Source organism: Sceloporus occidentalis, unplaced genomic scaffold (genome assembly GCF_023333645.1).
Source record: "Sceloporus occidentalis isolate IW3139 unplaced genomic scaffold, rSceOcc1.0.p SCAF_387, whole genome shotgun sequence".
Classification (NCBI taxonomy): domain Eukaryota; kingdom Metazoa; phylum Chordata; class Lepidosauria; order Squamata; family Phrynosomatidae; genus Sceloporus; species Sceloporus occidentalis.
The window spans coordinates 146,211-160,661 of NW_028317367.1; the positions used below are offsets into that span (position 1 = coordinate 146,211).

The 14,451-nt window shown below is 50.7% G+C and overlaps 1 protein-coding gene across 2 annotated transcripts; it reads left to right on the top strand.

The window, feature by feature from the left end:
- Window positions 1-4,551: 4,551 nt before the first annotated feature.
- Window positions 4,552-14,056, top strand: KHK (ketohexokinase). 2 transcript variants are annotated; one of them, XM_089506508.1, is made up of 8 exons: window positions 4,552-4,643; window positions 6,666-6,782; window positions 10,630-10,764; window positions 12,174-12,246; window positions 12,624-12,770; window positions 12,995-13,083; window positions 13,440-13,597; window positions 13,971-14,056. In XM_089506508.1, exons 1-8 carry the CDS (start codon window positions 4,552-4,554, stop codon window positions 14,054-14,056), a joined length of 897 nt encoding a protein of 298 aa, XP_089362634.1. The 2 variants fall into 2 exon arrangements, with proteins under 2 accessions (XP_089362634.1, XP_089362635.1); XM_089506509.1 differs by lacking the exon at window positions 10,630-10,764 and adding an exon at window positions 11,256-11,390.
- Window positions 14,057-14,451: the final 395 nt, after the last annotated feature.

Sequence of the window (14,451 nt, forward strand, 5' to 3'; positions counted from 1 at the left end):
AGTATTAGAAGTTCCTAATAGATGCAAATAATGTCAAACTTCATCTATAGGTAAAATACCTTTTCATTATTGTTATTATCACGGGTTATAAGCTGCAGTCTCACAAGCCGCCATATACAATAATGCAATATATTATTTCCCAGAAACAGGGAATTCTATACGAAGAAGACAAAATTCACCTCTATTCAGAATAATAAAACAATTATATTTACCACCACTTGTTGCTGTTGTCCAACTGGTCCTTGTAGAAATTAATCCAGGTTCAGTGGCAAGAAATTAAGTGGGCAAGAATATAACTTTCTACAATTTATATAGGTTAGGACTCCAAGTGAAATATGGTGCCAGGATCTTTAGATTCCAATTCTCTGGGGTAAATTTGGTGAATAAGTCCATCAGGGTCTGTCCATTTCAGGGTGCGATCTTTTTCTCTTTTTTTTTATTTAAGACATCAGCTTTTAAAGACAGGGCTTATTATCATAGCCTCCACCTTTTGGTAGGAATTCTCCAATCATAACGGTGGGTTTTACCCATTATAATTAGGATTTTTACTCATATTTACACCATTGTAATTTCTTAATTTACCTGTGAGAGACGCTCTGGTCTAAGAATTAACTTAAAACCATTACATATGTGTTTGGAATTTATCCTTGGTCACCCTAATCGACAAATGTTACTTCCTAGATAGTAACTCAGGTCTTGTAGTCTTCCCATGGATCCCCCATTCCAAGTTACATTTCTAAGGATATGCAGTGTCTACTCCTTAACTTTCTCATGGAAGATAACATTAATTGTATCATACATACTGAAACATCATTATACATGAATACTCCTTTGTTCTCAATTATAAAGGGAACAAAGACAAAAAGAAATAATCACTATATGATTAAATAAAATAAAATGGCTCTGACTTCATTTTGTGCTCATGTAAAATACAGAAAATATAGAATACATGTTTTCTGTGATAAAATATCTGACAGTACGGAGTTCATATACTCGCGTAACGCGGTATAAGCATTATAAGAGGCACATCGGGATCATATACAAGCGTAACGCGGTATACGGATTATAAGAGGGCCGTCGGGATCATACACACGCGTAACGCGGTATAAGGAATATAAGAAGCCCGTCGGGATCATATACACGCATAACGCGGTACGGAGATCATATACACGCGTAACGCGGTATAAGGATTATAAGAAGCCTGTCAGGATCATATACACGCGTAATGCGGTATAAGGATTATAAGAAGCCCGTCGGGATCATATACACGCATAACGCGGTATAAGGATTATAAGAGGCCCGTCAGGATCATACACACGCATAACGCGGTATAAGGATTATAAGAGACCCGGCGGGGTCATATACACGCGTAACGTGGTATAAGGATTATAAGAAGCCCGTCGGGGTCATATACACGCGTAACGCGGTATAAGGATTATAAGAAGCCCGTCGGGACCATACACACGCGTAACGCGGTATAAGGATTATAAGAGGCCCGTCGGGACCATACACACGCGTAACGCGGTATAAGGATTATAAGAGGCCCGTCGGGGTCATATACACGCATAACGCGGTATAAGGATCATAAGAGGCCCGTCGGGATCATACACACGCGTAACGCGGTATAAGGATTATAAGAAGCCTGTCGGGATCATACACACGCGTAACGCGGTATAAGGATTATAAGAGGCCCGTATGGATCATATACACGCGTAACGCGGTATAAGGATTATAAGAAGCCCGTCGGGATCGTATACACGCATAACGCGGTATAAGGATTATAAAAGGCCCGTCGGGATCATACACACGCATAACGTGGTATACGGATTATAAGAGACCCGGCGGGGTCATATACACGCGTAACGCGGTATAAGGATTATAAGAGGCCCGTATGGATCATATACACGCGTAACGCGGTATAAGGATTATAAGAAGCCCGTCGGGATCGTATACACGCGTAACGCGGTATACGGATTATAAGAAGCCCGTCGGGGTCATACACACGCGTAACGCGGTATAAGGATTATAAGAGGCCCGTCGGGGTCATACACACGCGTAACACGGTATTAAGGATTATAAGAGGCCCGGCGGGATCATATACACGCGTAACGCGGTATAAGGATTATAAGAGGCCCGGCGGGATCGTATACACGCGTAACGCGGTAGGCGGATCATATAAACGCGTAACGCGGTATAAGGATTATAAGAGGCCCGTCGGGGTCATACACAAGCGTAACACGGTATTAAGGATTATAAGAGGCCCGTCGGGGTCATACACACGCGTAACGCGGTATAAGGATTATAAGAGGCCCGTCGGGGTCATACACACGCGTAACACGGTATTAAGGATTATAAGAGGCCCGTATGGATCATATACACGCGTAACGCGGTATAAGGATTATAAGAAGCCCGTCGGGATCGTATACACGCATAACGCGGTATAAGGATTATAAAAGGCCCGTCGGGATCATATACACGCGTAACGCGGTATACGGATTATAAGAGGCCCGTCGGGATCATACACACGCATAACGTGGTATACGGATTATAAGAGACCCGGCGGGGTCATACACACGCGTAACACGGTATTAAGGATTATAAGAGGCCCGGCGGGATCATATACACGCGTAACGCGGTATAAGGATTATAAGAGGCCCGGCGGGATCGTATACACGCGTAACGCGGTAGGCGGATCATATAAACGCGTAACGCGGTATAAGGATTATAAGAGGCCCGGCGGGATCGTATACACGCGTAACGCGGTATAAGGATTATACATTATATTATGTATATATTACTTACATTGTATGGAAAGCTCTATGTGTTTGTGTTTTATCTCTCTTTCATGTGAAAACCTGCGACTTTGGTCAAGCCATGGACATGAATTGGGAAGAAAAGCCCTTTATATTCACCCCATCCGACTGCATAGAAACACCAATAACAGTAAAGAGCCAGCGCGGTAACTCTACCAATTACTTTATAACGCAAATAAAGGCCTCAAACATGCAGCATTCGAGCGGATTAAACAATAACTGAAACAAACCGAAGGAACGAATGAAAGTCACGAATCTCTTGGCCGATTTAACATCGCTGCGGGGGGAGAGGATGTCACTGACGTCACCACCAGGAGCTTCCCCTCAACATCAGCTCCCATTGTCTGCTTTGCTGTTTGTCAATAAAGTTTTGGAAGTTATAAACTCTGAGCCTCGGGCCTTTTTTTGCGCTCGTAGCTTACCGGTCGGTTGTCTCTCTTGCGTTTGAAGCTCTTATAGGTCATAGCGTCACATGTCCCGTGGAAGGGGGTGTGTTCAGTGTCACATGACTAAGGAAGCGCCGGTCGGAGTCACGTGAGTCCCTGGTATGTTGCAGATGCAGAGTCGTATAGAAGCTAAGAGTACCTACCAACTCCCTTTTGTTTGCCAAGTCCCTCCTGTGGACCCATATCTAAGTCATGTAAACTTCTTTGTAAAGCCCCGCCCCCTGGTCGCACCTGTAGCCACACCACTACAGCAGAAGTTCCCCCTTTGGGGCAAGTTTGGTATAGTGTAGGGTTATTGCACGGCCCCCGGCTGCCTCTATATGTTGGGGGTATTTTGCGGTAACTGTAGGGCGACCCACCAGCCATGCTTTTCTGGATGTTCACATATTGCTGCCCCCAAGTGAAGTGCTGCCCCTGCTGGGTGTGGGGGTATAAATCAGTTATACCCCCAGGGCCGGCCGAAGACTTAACGCCGAAGTTTAAAATGCCGCCCCCCGCCGGGGGGGGGCCGGCATTATCTACCCCCCACCCACCGCTACTTACCCTTAAACAGTCCTGCGGCGAGTCTCCCTGTGCTGCCACGGTGCCGGCTTGTAATGCTGAGCGCCGGAAATTCACGTCACTTCCGGCGCTCTGCATTACAAGCCGGCACCGGGACCGAACAGGGAAACTCGCCGCAGAGGAGAGAGAGAGGGGCGCCGAGCGAGTAAGCGAAAATCACTCGGTGCCCCTCTCTCTCTCTCCTCCGCTTCAAAAAAAACGCTTGGGGCGGCAAAGTGCCGCCTGGGGCAATTGCCCCAGTCGGCTCCATTGTAGGGCTGGCCCTGTATAGCCCCCACAGTTAACCTGCCGCTACCTGGCTGTGCTGAGCCGGACCCCAACGTTCTGTGCGTGATCTTGGGCCGATTTGTGTGTGTAGTAGGTACCGGCTCAGTGATCTCAGCCGCCGCTATCACATTATGAAACGAGGGGAACGTTCTGCAGAGCTATGAGCTGTGGCCCCCAGACGGGGAGTGAGGGCCTGCCGCTGTTTTGGGGTCTCATAGGATCTATTACCACCCCCCAGGCCCCCATAAATATGTAGACGGTGCGGGGCCCTTTCTGTACTGGCTGCACCCCCCGGTGGGTCCTTCAGATGAGTGCTTGTCTCTCACGGGTTGTTTGGGGGCCCGGGGCCCTCACAGCGTCCCATTTAACCTGTTACATTCTGACAACTCAGCGAGATCACAGGGCAAAGTTCACATTCCAGCAGCGAGCGAGGCGTGAAGTCCGTGCTCCCGCAGGCAGGCGTCATGGAGGAGAAGCGCATCCTGTGCATCGGCCTTGTCTGTCTGGATATCATCAGCGTGGTAGATAAATACCCGCAGGAGGACTCCGATACCAGGTACTTACCCCCTGGGGTGTGAGCGAGGGGCAGGAAGATACCAGGTACTTACCACCTGGGGTGTGAGCGAGGGGCAGGAAGACTCCGATACCAGCTACTTACCCCCCTGGGGTGTGAGCGAGGGGCAGGAAGACTCCGATACCAGCTACTTACCCCCCTGGGGTGTGAGCGAGGGGCAGGAAGACCCCGATACCAGATACTTACCCCTTGGGGTGTGAGCGAGGGGCAGGAAGACTCCAATACCTATCCTGTCTCTGTGTGTTTGCTGCGTTTCTAGATACTTTCTCCTGTCTCTCTGTGTGTTTGCCGTGGCTCTAGATACTTTCTCTTGTCTCTCTGTGTGTTTCCCACGGTTCTAGATAATTTCTCCTGTCTCTCTGTGTGTTTGCCACGGTTCTAGATACTTTCTCCTGTCTCCCTGTGTGTTTCCTACGTTTCTAGATACTTTCTCCTGTCTCTCTGTGTGTTTGCTGCGGTTCTAGATACTTTCTCTTGTCTCTCTGTGTGTTTGCTGCGGTTCTAGAGACTTTCTCTTGTCTCTCTGTCTGTTTCCCGCAGTTCTAGATACTTTCTCCTGTCTCTCTGTGTGTTTCCTAAGTTTCTAGATACTTTCTCCTGTCTCTCTGTGTGTTTGCTGCGGTTCTAGATACTTTCTCTTGTCTCTCTGTGTGTTTCCCACGGTTCTAGATACTTTCTCCTGTCTCACTGTGTGTTTACCGTGGCACTAGATACTTTCTCCTGTCTCTCTGTGTGTTTGCCGCGGTTCTAGATAATTTCTCCTGTCTCTCTGTGTGTTTGCCGTGGATCTAGATACTTTCTCCTGTCTCTCTGTGTGTTTGCTGTGGTTCTAGATACTTTCTCCTGTCTCTCTGCATGTTTCCCACAGTTCTAGATACTTTCTCCTGTCTCTCTGCGTGTTTCCCACCGTTCTAGATACTTTCTCTTGTCTCTCTGTGTGTTTCCCACAGTTCTAGATACTTTCTCCTGTCTCTGTGTGTTTGCCGTGGCTCTAGATACTTTCTCCTGTCTCTGTGTGTCTGTCGCAATTCTAGATACTTTCTCCTGTCTCTCTGTGTGTTTGCCGTGGCACTAGATACTTTCTCCTGTCTCTCTGTGTGTTTGCCGCGGTTCTAGATAATTTCTCCTGTCTCTCTGTGTGTTTGCCGTGGCTCTAGATACTTTCTCCTGTCTCTCTGTGTGTGTTTGCTGCGGTTCTAGATACTTTCTCCTGTCTCTCTGTGTGTTTGCTGCAGTTCTAGATACTTTCTCCTGTCTCTCTGTGTGTTTGCTGTGGTTCTAGATAGTTTCTCCTGTCTCTCTGTGTGTTTGCTGTGGTTCTAGATACTTTCTCCTGTCTCTCTTCGTGTTTCCCACAGTTCTAGATACTTTCTCCTGTCTCTCTGTGTGTTTGCTGCTGTTCTAGATACTTTCTCCTGTCTCTGTGTGTTTCCAGCAGCTCTAGATACTTTCTCCTGTCTCTGTGTGTCTGCCACGATTCTAGATACTTTCTCCTGTCTCTCTGTGTGTCTGCCGCGATTCTAGATACTTTCTCCTGTCTTTGTGTGTTTGCCGCGATTCTAGATACTTTCTCCTGTCTTTGTGTGTTTGCCGCGGTTCTAGATGCTTTCTCCTGTCTCTCTGCGTGTTTGTCGCAGCTCTAGATGCTTTCTCCTGTCTCTCTGCGTGTTTCCCACGGCTCTAGATTCTTTCTCCTGTCTCTCTGTGTGTTTGGCGAGGTTCTAGATACTTTCTCCCGTCTCTCTGTGTGTGTCCCGTGGTTCTAGATTCTTTCTCCTTTCTTTGTGTGTTTGCCGCGGTTCTAGATTCTTTCTCCTGTCTCTGTGTGTGTTTGCCGCGGTTCTAGATACTTTCTGCTGTCTCTCTGTGTGTTTGCCGAGGTTCTAGATTCTTTCTCCTGTCTCTCTGTGTGCTTGCTGCAGCTCTAGATACTTTTTCCTGTCTCTGTGTGTTTGCTGCGGTTCTAGATACTTCCTCGTCACGCCGTTTGTTGTGTCCTTGCAGGTGTCTGTCTCAGCGCTGGCAGCGAGGGGGAAATGCCTCCAATTCCTGCACGGTTCTGGCTTTACTGGGGGCCCCGTCTGCATTTATGGGATCTCTGGCCCCCGGACACATAGCAGAGTGAGTACCGAACCGTGACCGGCCCCGAAAGAGTTCTAGCAAGTAGGGATGCACCGAAATGAAAATTCTGGACCGAAAATTCAGGATTCACTTGGCCGAAACAGAAACCGACGCCCCACCCCCCACCTTTAAAAATAAACATAACCACACTTTTATTACAAGTAACCCCCCGGAACTGGACAAAAGAATTCAATAACATAATATATATATATATGATTAACAGCAATCACACTCCTATCATGTCAAGTCAGCCAGTACATGCTGGAACCTGGCTAGCTGCCCGTCTTGTGTATTGATGCTGCCAGCAGTATGGGGTCTGCACATCACTCACAGCCTCCCGGTGCCAAGCTCCCACACACTCTCATTCATCTACTCATTCACAAACATTTATTCAAAACTACTAATCATTCACACATACTCGTTCATTCCCTCATTCACACATACTCATTCATTCCCTCATTCACACATATTCAGTCCTTCATTCACACATACCCATTCATTCCCTCATTCACACATACCCATTCATTCCTTCATTCACACATACTCGTTCATTCCCTCATTCACACACACTCGTTCATTCCCTCATTCACACATACTCGTTCATTCCCTCATTCACACATACTCGTTCATTCCCTCATTCACACATACTCGTTCATTCCCTCATTCACACATACTCGTTCATTCCCTCATTCACACATACTCGTTCATTCACACATACCCGTTCATTCCCTCATTCACACATACCCGTTCATTCCCTCATTCACACATACTCATTCATTCCCTCATTCACACGTACTCATTCATTCCCTCATTCACACATACTCATTCATTCCCACATTCACACATACTCATTCATACACCCTCCCCCACCCCTTTACCTAAACTGCAGATTTCCTGGTGCCACTTGAAGACTTCCGCAGGGGCCGCTGCTTCCCTCTGAGTTGCTCGCACTTCTCTTGCCCCACCCAGGGGAAGCAGGAAAGGTGCAGAGTAGGGCTGCAACTAACGATTATTTTAATAATCGATTAGTTGGCCGATTATTTTTTCGATTAATCGATTAATCGGATAAAAAAAAACAATATGCAAATTTTTTGTTTATTTAAAATAATTTAATGAACTGGATGTTAAAAAACAACTTAAAATTTACATTAACATTCTTATTTTGTTATGATGTAATAAAAAACCAATATTTTCAAAGTACAAAAACCCAAACACAATATTTCTGAAACAAAATAACCCCAAACATTCTGAAAAGAGGTGGACTATTACTGTTCAAGAAACTTTGCACCCAGCACTTTGCACCCAGCACTTTGCACCCAGCACTTTGCACCCAGCACTTTGCACCCAGCCCTGGCACTTTGCACCCGGCACTTTGCACCCGGCACTCAGCACTTTGCCCCAGCCCTGGCACTTTGCACCCAGCACTTTGCACCCAGCCCTGGCACTTTGCACCCAGAACTTTGCACCCAGCCCTGGCACTTTGCACCCAGCCCTGGCACTTTGCACCCAGCACTTTGCACCCAGCACTGGCACTTTGCACCCAGAACTTTGCATCCAGCCCTGGCACTTTGCACCCAGAACTTTGCACCCAGCCCTGGCACTTTGCACTTTGCACCCAGCCCTGGCACTTTGCACCCAGCACTTTGCACCCAGCCCTGGCACTTTGCACCCAGCACTTTGCCCCACCCCTGGCACTTTGCACCCGGCACTCAGCACTTTGCCCCAGCCCTGGCACTTTGCACCCAGCACTTTGCACCCAGCACTTTGCACCCAGCACTTTGCACCCAGCCCTGGCACTTTGCACCCAGAACTTTGCACCCAGCCCTGGCACTTTGCACCCAGAACTTTGCACCCAGCCCTGGCACTTTGCACCCAGAACTTTGCACCCAGCCCTGGCACTTTGCACTTTGCACCCAGCCCTGGCACTTTGCACCCAGCACTTTGCACCCAGCCTTGGCACTTTGCACCCAGAACTTTGCATCCAGCCCTGGCACTTTGCACCCAGAACTTTGCACCCAGCCCTGGCACTTTGCACTTTGCACCCAGCCCTGGCACTTTGCACCCAGCCCTGGCACTTTGCACCCAGCACTTTGCACTGTGCCCCTGCACCCAGTCTCCAACTCTGCCCTGCACCCAGCCCTGCCCCCACATTCTGCCCTGCCCCCACACTCACACCCTGCACCCACTCTGCCCTGCACCCACACTCACACTCTGCCCTGCACCCAGTCTCCAACTCTGCCCTGCACCCCACCCCCACTCTGCCCTGCACCCAGTCTCCTGCCCTGCCCCCACACTCACACCCTGCCCTGCATCCCCACCCCCACTCTGCCCTGCACTCAGTCTCCTACCCTGGCCTGCCCCCCCACCCCCACTCTGCCCTGCATCCCCTGAAACCCCACCCCCACCCCGGCGAATCGCTCTGTGTGAATGGAGCCACTCGCACAGAGCGAACCGCTCTGTGCGAACGGAGCCACTCGCACAGAGCGGTTCGCTCTGTGCGAACGGAGCCACGAACGGAACCGGAAGCGGAAGCGGGGAACGCTCGCGGAGGTAAGTAAAAGGAGCCGAGTGCTCCAACAACGAATCGATCACTCGATTAATCGATAACGGAAATCGTCGACAACGATTTCCGTTATCGATTATTATCGATTTTATCGATTCGTTGTTTCAGCCCTAGTGCAGAGTCATGTGACCTGACGTTAATGCACGTGACTCCGCTGGGTTCTTGCTTCCCCTGGCCGGTACAAGAGACGCCGCTCTCACAGAGCAGTGCACAGGTAAGCAGCAGGGCCCCTGCAGACGATAGTTTTCGGACGTTTTTTTAATTTTGCCGATAATGCCCTTTTCGGCTGATCTATTACGGCCACCGATATATCGGTGCATCCCTACTAGCAAGAGGTATTACTGGTGAGGCAGATGCAGGGGGTATTAGTACTGGTGGGGGGATGCAAGGGGTGTTAGTACTGGTGGGAGGGAGATGCAGGGGTTATCGTACTGGTGGGAGGGAGATGCAGGGGTTATCGTACTGGTGGGGGGGAGATGCAGGAAGTATTGGTGTTGGTGGAGGGGAGATGCAGGGGGTATTAGTACTGGTCGGGGGAGATGCAGGGGGTATTAGTACTGGTCGGGGGAGATGCAGGGAGTATTAGTACTGGTGGGGGGTATGCAGGGGGTATTAGTACTGGTGGGGGGAGATGCAGGGGGTGTTAGTACTGGTGGGGGGAGATGCAGGGGGTATTAGTACTGGTGGGGGGATGCAGGGAGTATTAGTACTGGTGGGGTGATGCAGGGGGCGTTAGTACTGGTGGGAGGGAGATGCAGGGGATGTTAGTACTGGTGGGAGGGAGATGCAGGGGGTGTTAGTACTGGTGGGGGGGTGGTATGCAGGGGGTCTTAGTACTGGTGGGGGGGGATGCAGGGGGTCTTAGTACTGGTGGGGGGGGATGCAGGGGGTATTAGTACTAGTGAGTAATGTACTGTCAATACTATTGATGGTTTGTAATGAAGAGAGGAAGCTGAGTGTGACCAGGTGCTTTATTTACCCCAAGTACCCCCGGCCTGCTAGGGGGTAATAACCCTTCTCCTGCGGTGCTCTGTTGTCCTGAGAGGCTGTTCATTGCATGCAGCCAACGAGTGATGACCGCTGCTCCCCCTCCACCAATGAAACTCTAATGTGTGACTCCTCCTTGCGTGGCAGTCTCTTGCTGTGCTCTCTCTCTTCTCCGCCCTCCTTTCCTGCTCTCCTCTCGCTCCCGCTTCTTCCTGTTTATTTTACGCTTGCTGTCAATGTTTCTGCCCTGTAATTAAACATTAATTGCCCTGTTCTGCCCCTCCCTCTCTCTGGAAGTTTCACGCTGGGTGACTTGCGCAGTTATGGAATAGATGTGAGTCACGTGATCCCCCGGACAGGATGTTCCTTCCCGGCCTCCATAGTCATCAGCAACGTGACCAACGGAAGCCGCACCATTCTGCACATGAACAGGTCAGGTGTGTGTCGTGTGCAGGACGGGCGTGAGTGGCGTGTACGCGTGAGGGGCACGTGAGCGCGGGAGGACAGGCGTGAGCATGAGTGGACTGTCATCCCCCCCCCCCCCGGTGCTGCCCCCTGATGCCCTGTCTGGGAGTGGCACATTGGGCCCCAGGAGACCCGTCTCTATGACCCGTTGTCCCCTGGGCTTCACTCTGTGCTCAGCAGCAGGGCTCACTCAGGATGATAGAGCGCACCCCACCCCGGGCTTCACTCTGTGCTCAGCAGCAGGGCTTACTCAAGATGATAGAGGCCCCCCCCAGGCTTCACTCTGTGCTCAGCAGCAAGGCTCACTCAGGATGATGGAGCGAAGCCAAAGCCCCCCCCGGTTCACTCTATGCTCAGCAGCAGGGCACGCATTCAGCTTCCTTCTCCGTCCTGTGATTGGAGGATCTCCGCTCTCACGCCATTTGTTTATCCTGCACCACCCTCCATTCCACTCCCAGTTTCATCGTATCAGACTTTAGGAAGAGGGGCATCGACGCTTCCATCGTGAGCTGGCAGTCCTGGGGGGACACGCCGTGCGCCTGCTGCCTGGTCAACATCTCCAACGGCTCAAGGACGGTGACTCTGTATGACACGTAAGAACCGGGGACTCTCCTGGTACTGTCGCTGTGTGACATGTAAGGGACGGGTCGCTCCCGCCGGTACCCTCTCTGAAGTGTAAGGATTGGGTCACTCCCCCCGGTACCTTCTCTATGACATGTAAGGGACGGCCGCTCCCCCCACCCCCCGGTACCCTCTCTATAACATGTAAGGAATGGGACACTCCCTCCCCCCGGTACCCTCTCTGACATGTAAGGAACGGGCTGCTCCCCCCCGTAACCTCCCTATGACATGTAAGGAACGGGTCGCTCCCCACTGTACCCTCTCTATGAAATGTAAGGAATGGGTCACTCCCCCCGGTACCCTCTCTGACATGTTAGGAATGGGTCACTCCCCCCCCCCCCCGGTACCCTCTTTATTACATGTAAGGAATTGGTCACTCCCCCCGGTACCCTCTCTATGAAATGTTATGAATGGGTCACTCCCCCCCCCCCCCGGTACCCTCTTTATTACATGTAAGGAATTGGTCACTCCCCCCGGTACCCTCTCTATGATATGTACCCCCCCCCCATGGTGGGCATCGCTCAGGTGGGGAGGCGGACAGCGGCTGTTTCCCCGCTCATGGGCCGCGTCGGTGTCGGAATGCGTCCAGTCCGGTTTGTTAAATGGGGGAAGCCTTTAATAAAGTGATCTGTTGGCCCTGAAGGTTTGCCCGTCTCCAAGAAGAGCTGTGCAGAGTATTTCACATAGAAATGCTCTGCAGGGCAGGAGGAGCTGCCACCTACTAACGTTACACCACCCCTGTGTTAACCCTGTAGGAACCTTCCTGATGTCACGGCCGAGGACTTTCAGAAAGTGGACCTGGCCCAATATAAATGGATCCACTGGGAGGTAAGATCTGGAGTGGCCCCTATGGCTATAGAGTGAAGAGACCTCTTGGCTGAGGGTTGTTCGTGCGCAGGTTGCAGCTTTCCGAGTGTACAGCGCTACGGAATTTGATGGCGCTATATAAAACAATAAATAATAATAATGGACCAGTGGCTGGTAGCCATTCGGTGGCCTGGCGTGTGGATTGGTGGCTGCCATTGAAACCAGCAGATGTCCGGCTGAGCATTATGGGAGTTGTAGATTTCTTGATATATGTGGGTGCCGGTAACTAAATGGGGCAGTTAATCAGGGATCTGATTAAATATCTCCCCCCGATGCAGCCGTTTAATAGACAAGGGCCCAGAGAGATTTGATAGATGTCCCCTGCTGTTTGTTTCTAGGGCAGGAACGCCGAGGAGCAGGTTAAGATGATCTTAAGAGTGGAGGAACATAACAGGAGCTCCCCGAAGGAGCAGCAGATCACCATCTCCGTGGAGATTGAGAAGGAGAGGGAGGATCTCTACCAGCTCTTCCCGCTCGGTGATCTGGTGAGACAGCGATATCTATTTTTTTTTTTAAAGGGACACGCCCCCTCTGTCAGCAATCGGGACACGCCCCCTCTGTCAGCAATCGAGACACACCCCCTCTGTCAGCAATCGAGACACACTTCCCCATCATGCTCAGAACACACCCCCTCTGTCAGAGATCAGGACATGCCTCCCCATGATGCTCAGGACACGCCTCCTCACTAAATGTCTATTTTTCCCGGTAGGTCTTTGTCAGTAAAGACGTGGCCAGGAGTTTGGGCTTCTCCTCGGCAGCCGAGGCTGTGGTCGGACTCTATCCTCGCGTGAAGAAAGGGTGAGACTCCTCGTTTCTTCTTATTTCTACCAAAACCTTAAATATAGTTATTTCTGGAATCGGAGTCCTCTGTGCCGGGGGTCTCTGGCCTGGAGTTGTAGTCCTCCGCACCGGGGGTCTCTGGCCTGGAGTTGTAGTCCTCCGCACCGGGGGTCTACAGCTTGACACGCAGTGCAGCGGTTTCTGAGGCATCTAACGCTTTGCAAATTGGAAAATATAAAAAATATAAGAAAGTTATTTTCCAAACTCTCACGAAATAAAGAGACGCAGGTCTTAGGGGGAATCTCTGCAGTTGTCAGGGAATTTTTGTGCCATGTAGTGATGTAATGGGTGTGACTTCCTGCTGTTTCGTTTAGGGCCCATATAGTGTGTGCCTGGGCGGAGGAAGGTGCCGACGCGCTGGGGCCCGATGGGACGGTCGTTCATTCCGACTCCTTTCCACCAGAAACCGTCGTGGACACCCTGGGAGCCGGAGATACCTTCAACGCCTCAGTGATATTCTCACTGTCCAGAGGTATATGATCCAGAGGGGTATTTATGCACTAGGAGTAGGAGAGGTATTGGGGGTATTTATGCGCTAGGAGTAGGAGAGGTACGGGGTTAATTATGCTCTAGGATTAAGAGAGGTACGGGGGTAACTATGCGCTAGCAGTAGGAGAGGTACGGGGTTAATTATGCGCTAGGAGTAGGAGAGGTACTGGGTTATTTATACTCTAGGATTAAGGGAGGTACGGGGTTAATTATGCGCTCCTCCGTCAGTGTCTGGTGCCTCCGCTCCGCCCCGCCCCTCCGCCCCGCGCCTCCGCCCCGCACCTGTATCTTCCATGGCGTGGCTGCGTGGAAAGTCTGCCTCGGAGCTCTGAATGAAGTCTCTGCTCCCTTCCCAGGTCAGACCATGCAGGAAGCGCTCACATTTGGCTGTCGCGTGGCTGGGAAAAAGTGTGGAATTCAAGGATATGATGGGATCATCTAAGGACTTATCTCTGCATCCGGGGCTAACAGTGACTGCCAGACCCGGGGCACGCAGAGAGACCTCAGATCCCTGCCGAGATCACCCCAGGGGGCCACCGGTGGCATCATTTCACTCTTATTCCCATAACTTTAGTAGGAGACACAACGAATCGCCAGCAGAGAGATCCCCAGATTTTACACGCTTTACACGACACATATTGGGACCAAATGTGTGATACGAGCTTAATCCGCGCAAGCTCACTGCGTGAATAAACCTCGACCAACCATCCGAGCTCCCTGTAATCTCATCGTGATTCGGGAAGAAATAATACCCCAGGGAGGGGCAGTAGATATCTCCTATCCGGGTTCAGTAAGAAATAATACCCCAGGGAGGGGCAGTAGATATCTCCTATCCGG

Bases quoted from the DNA above. Each gene is read 5' to 3' on its own strand.
- KHK (XM_089506508.1), top strand. From the start codon at position 4,552: ATGGAGGAGAAGCGCATCCTGTGCATCGGCCTTGTCTGTCTGGATATC. The intron at 6,783-10,629 runs GTGAGTACCGAA...TCTCTCTGGAAG, and splicing joins GCCCCCGGACACATAGCAGA to TTTCACGCTGGGTGACTTGC. The intron at 10,765-12,173 runs GTCAGGTGTGTG...TTAACCCTGTAG, and splicing joins ACCATTCTGCACATGAACAG to GAACCTTCCTGATGTCACGG.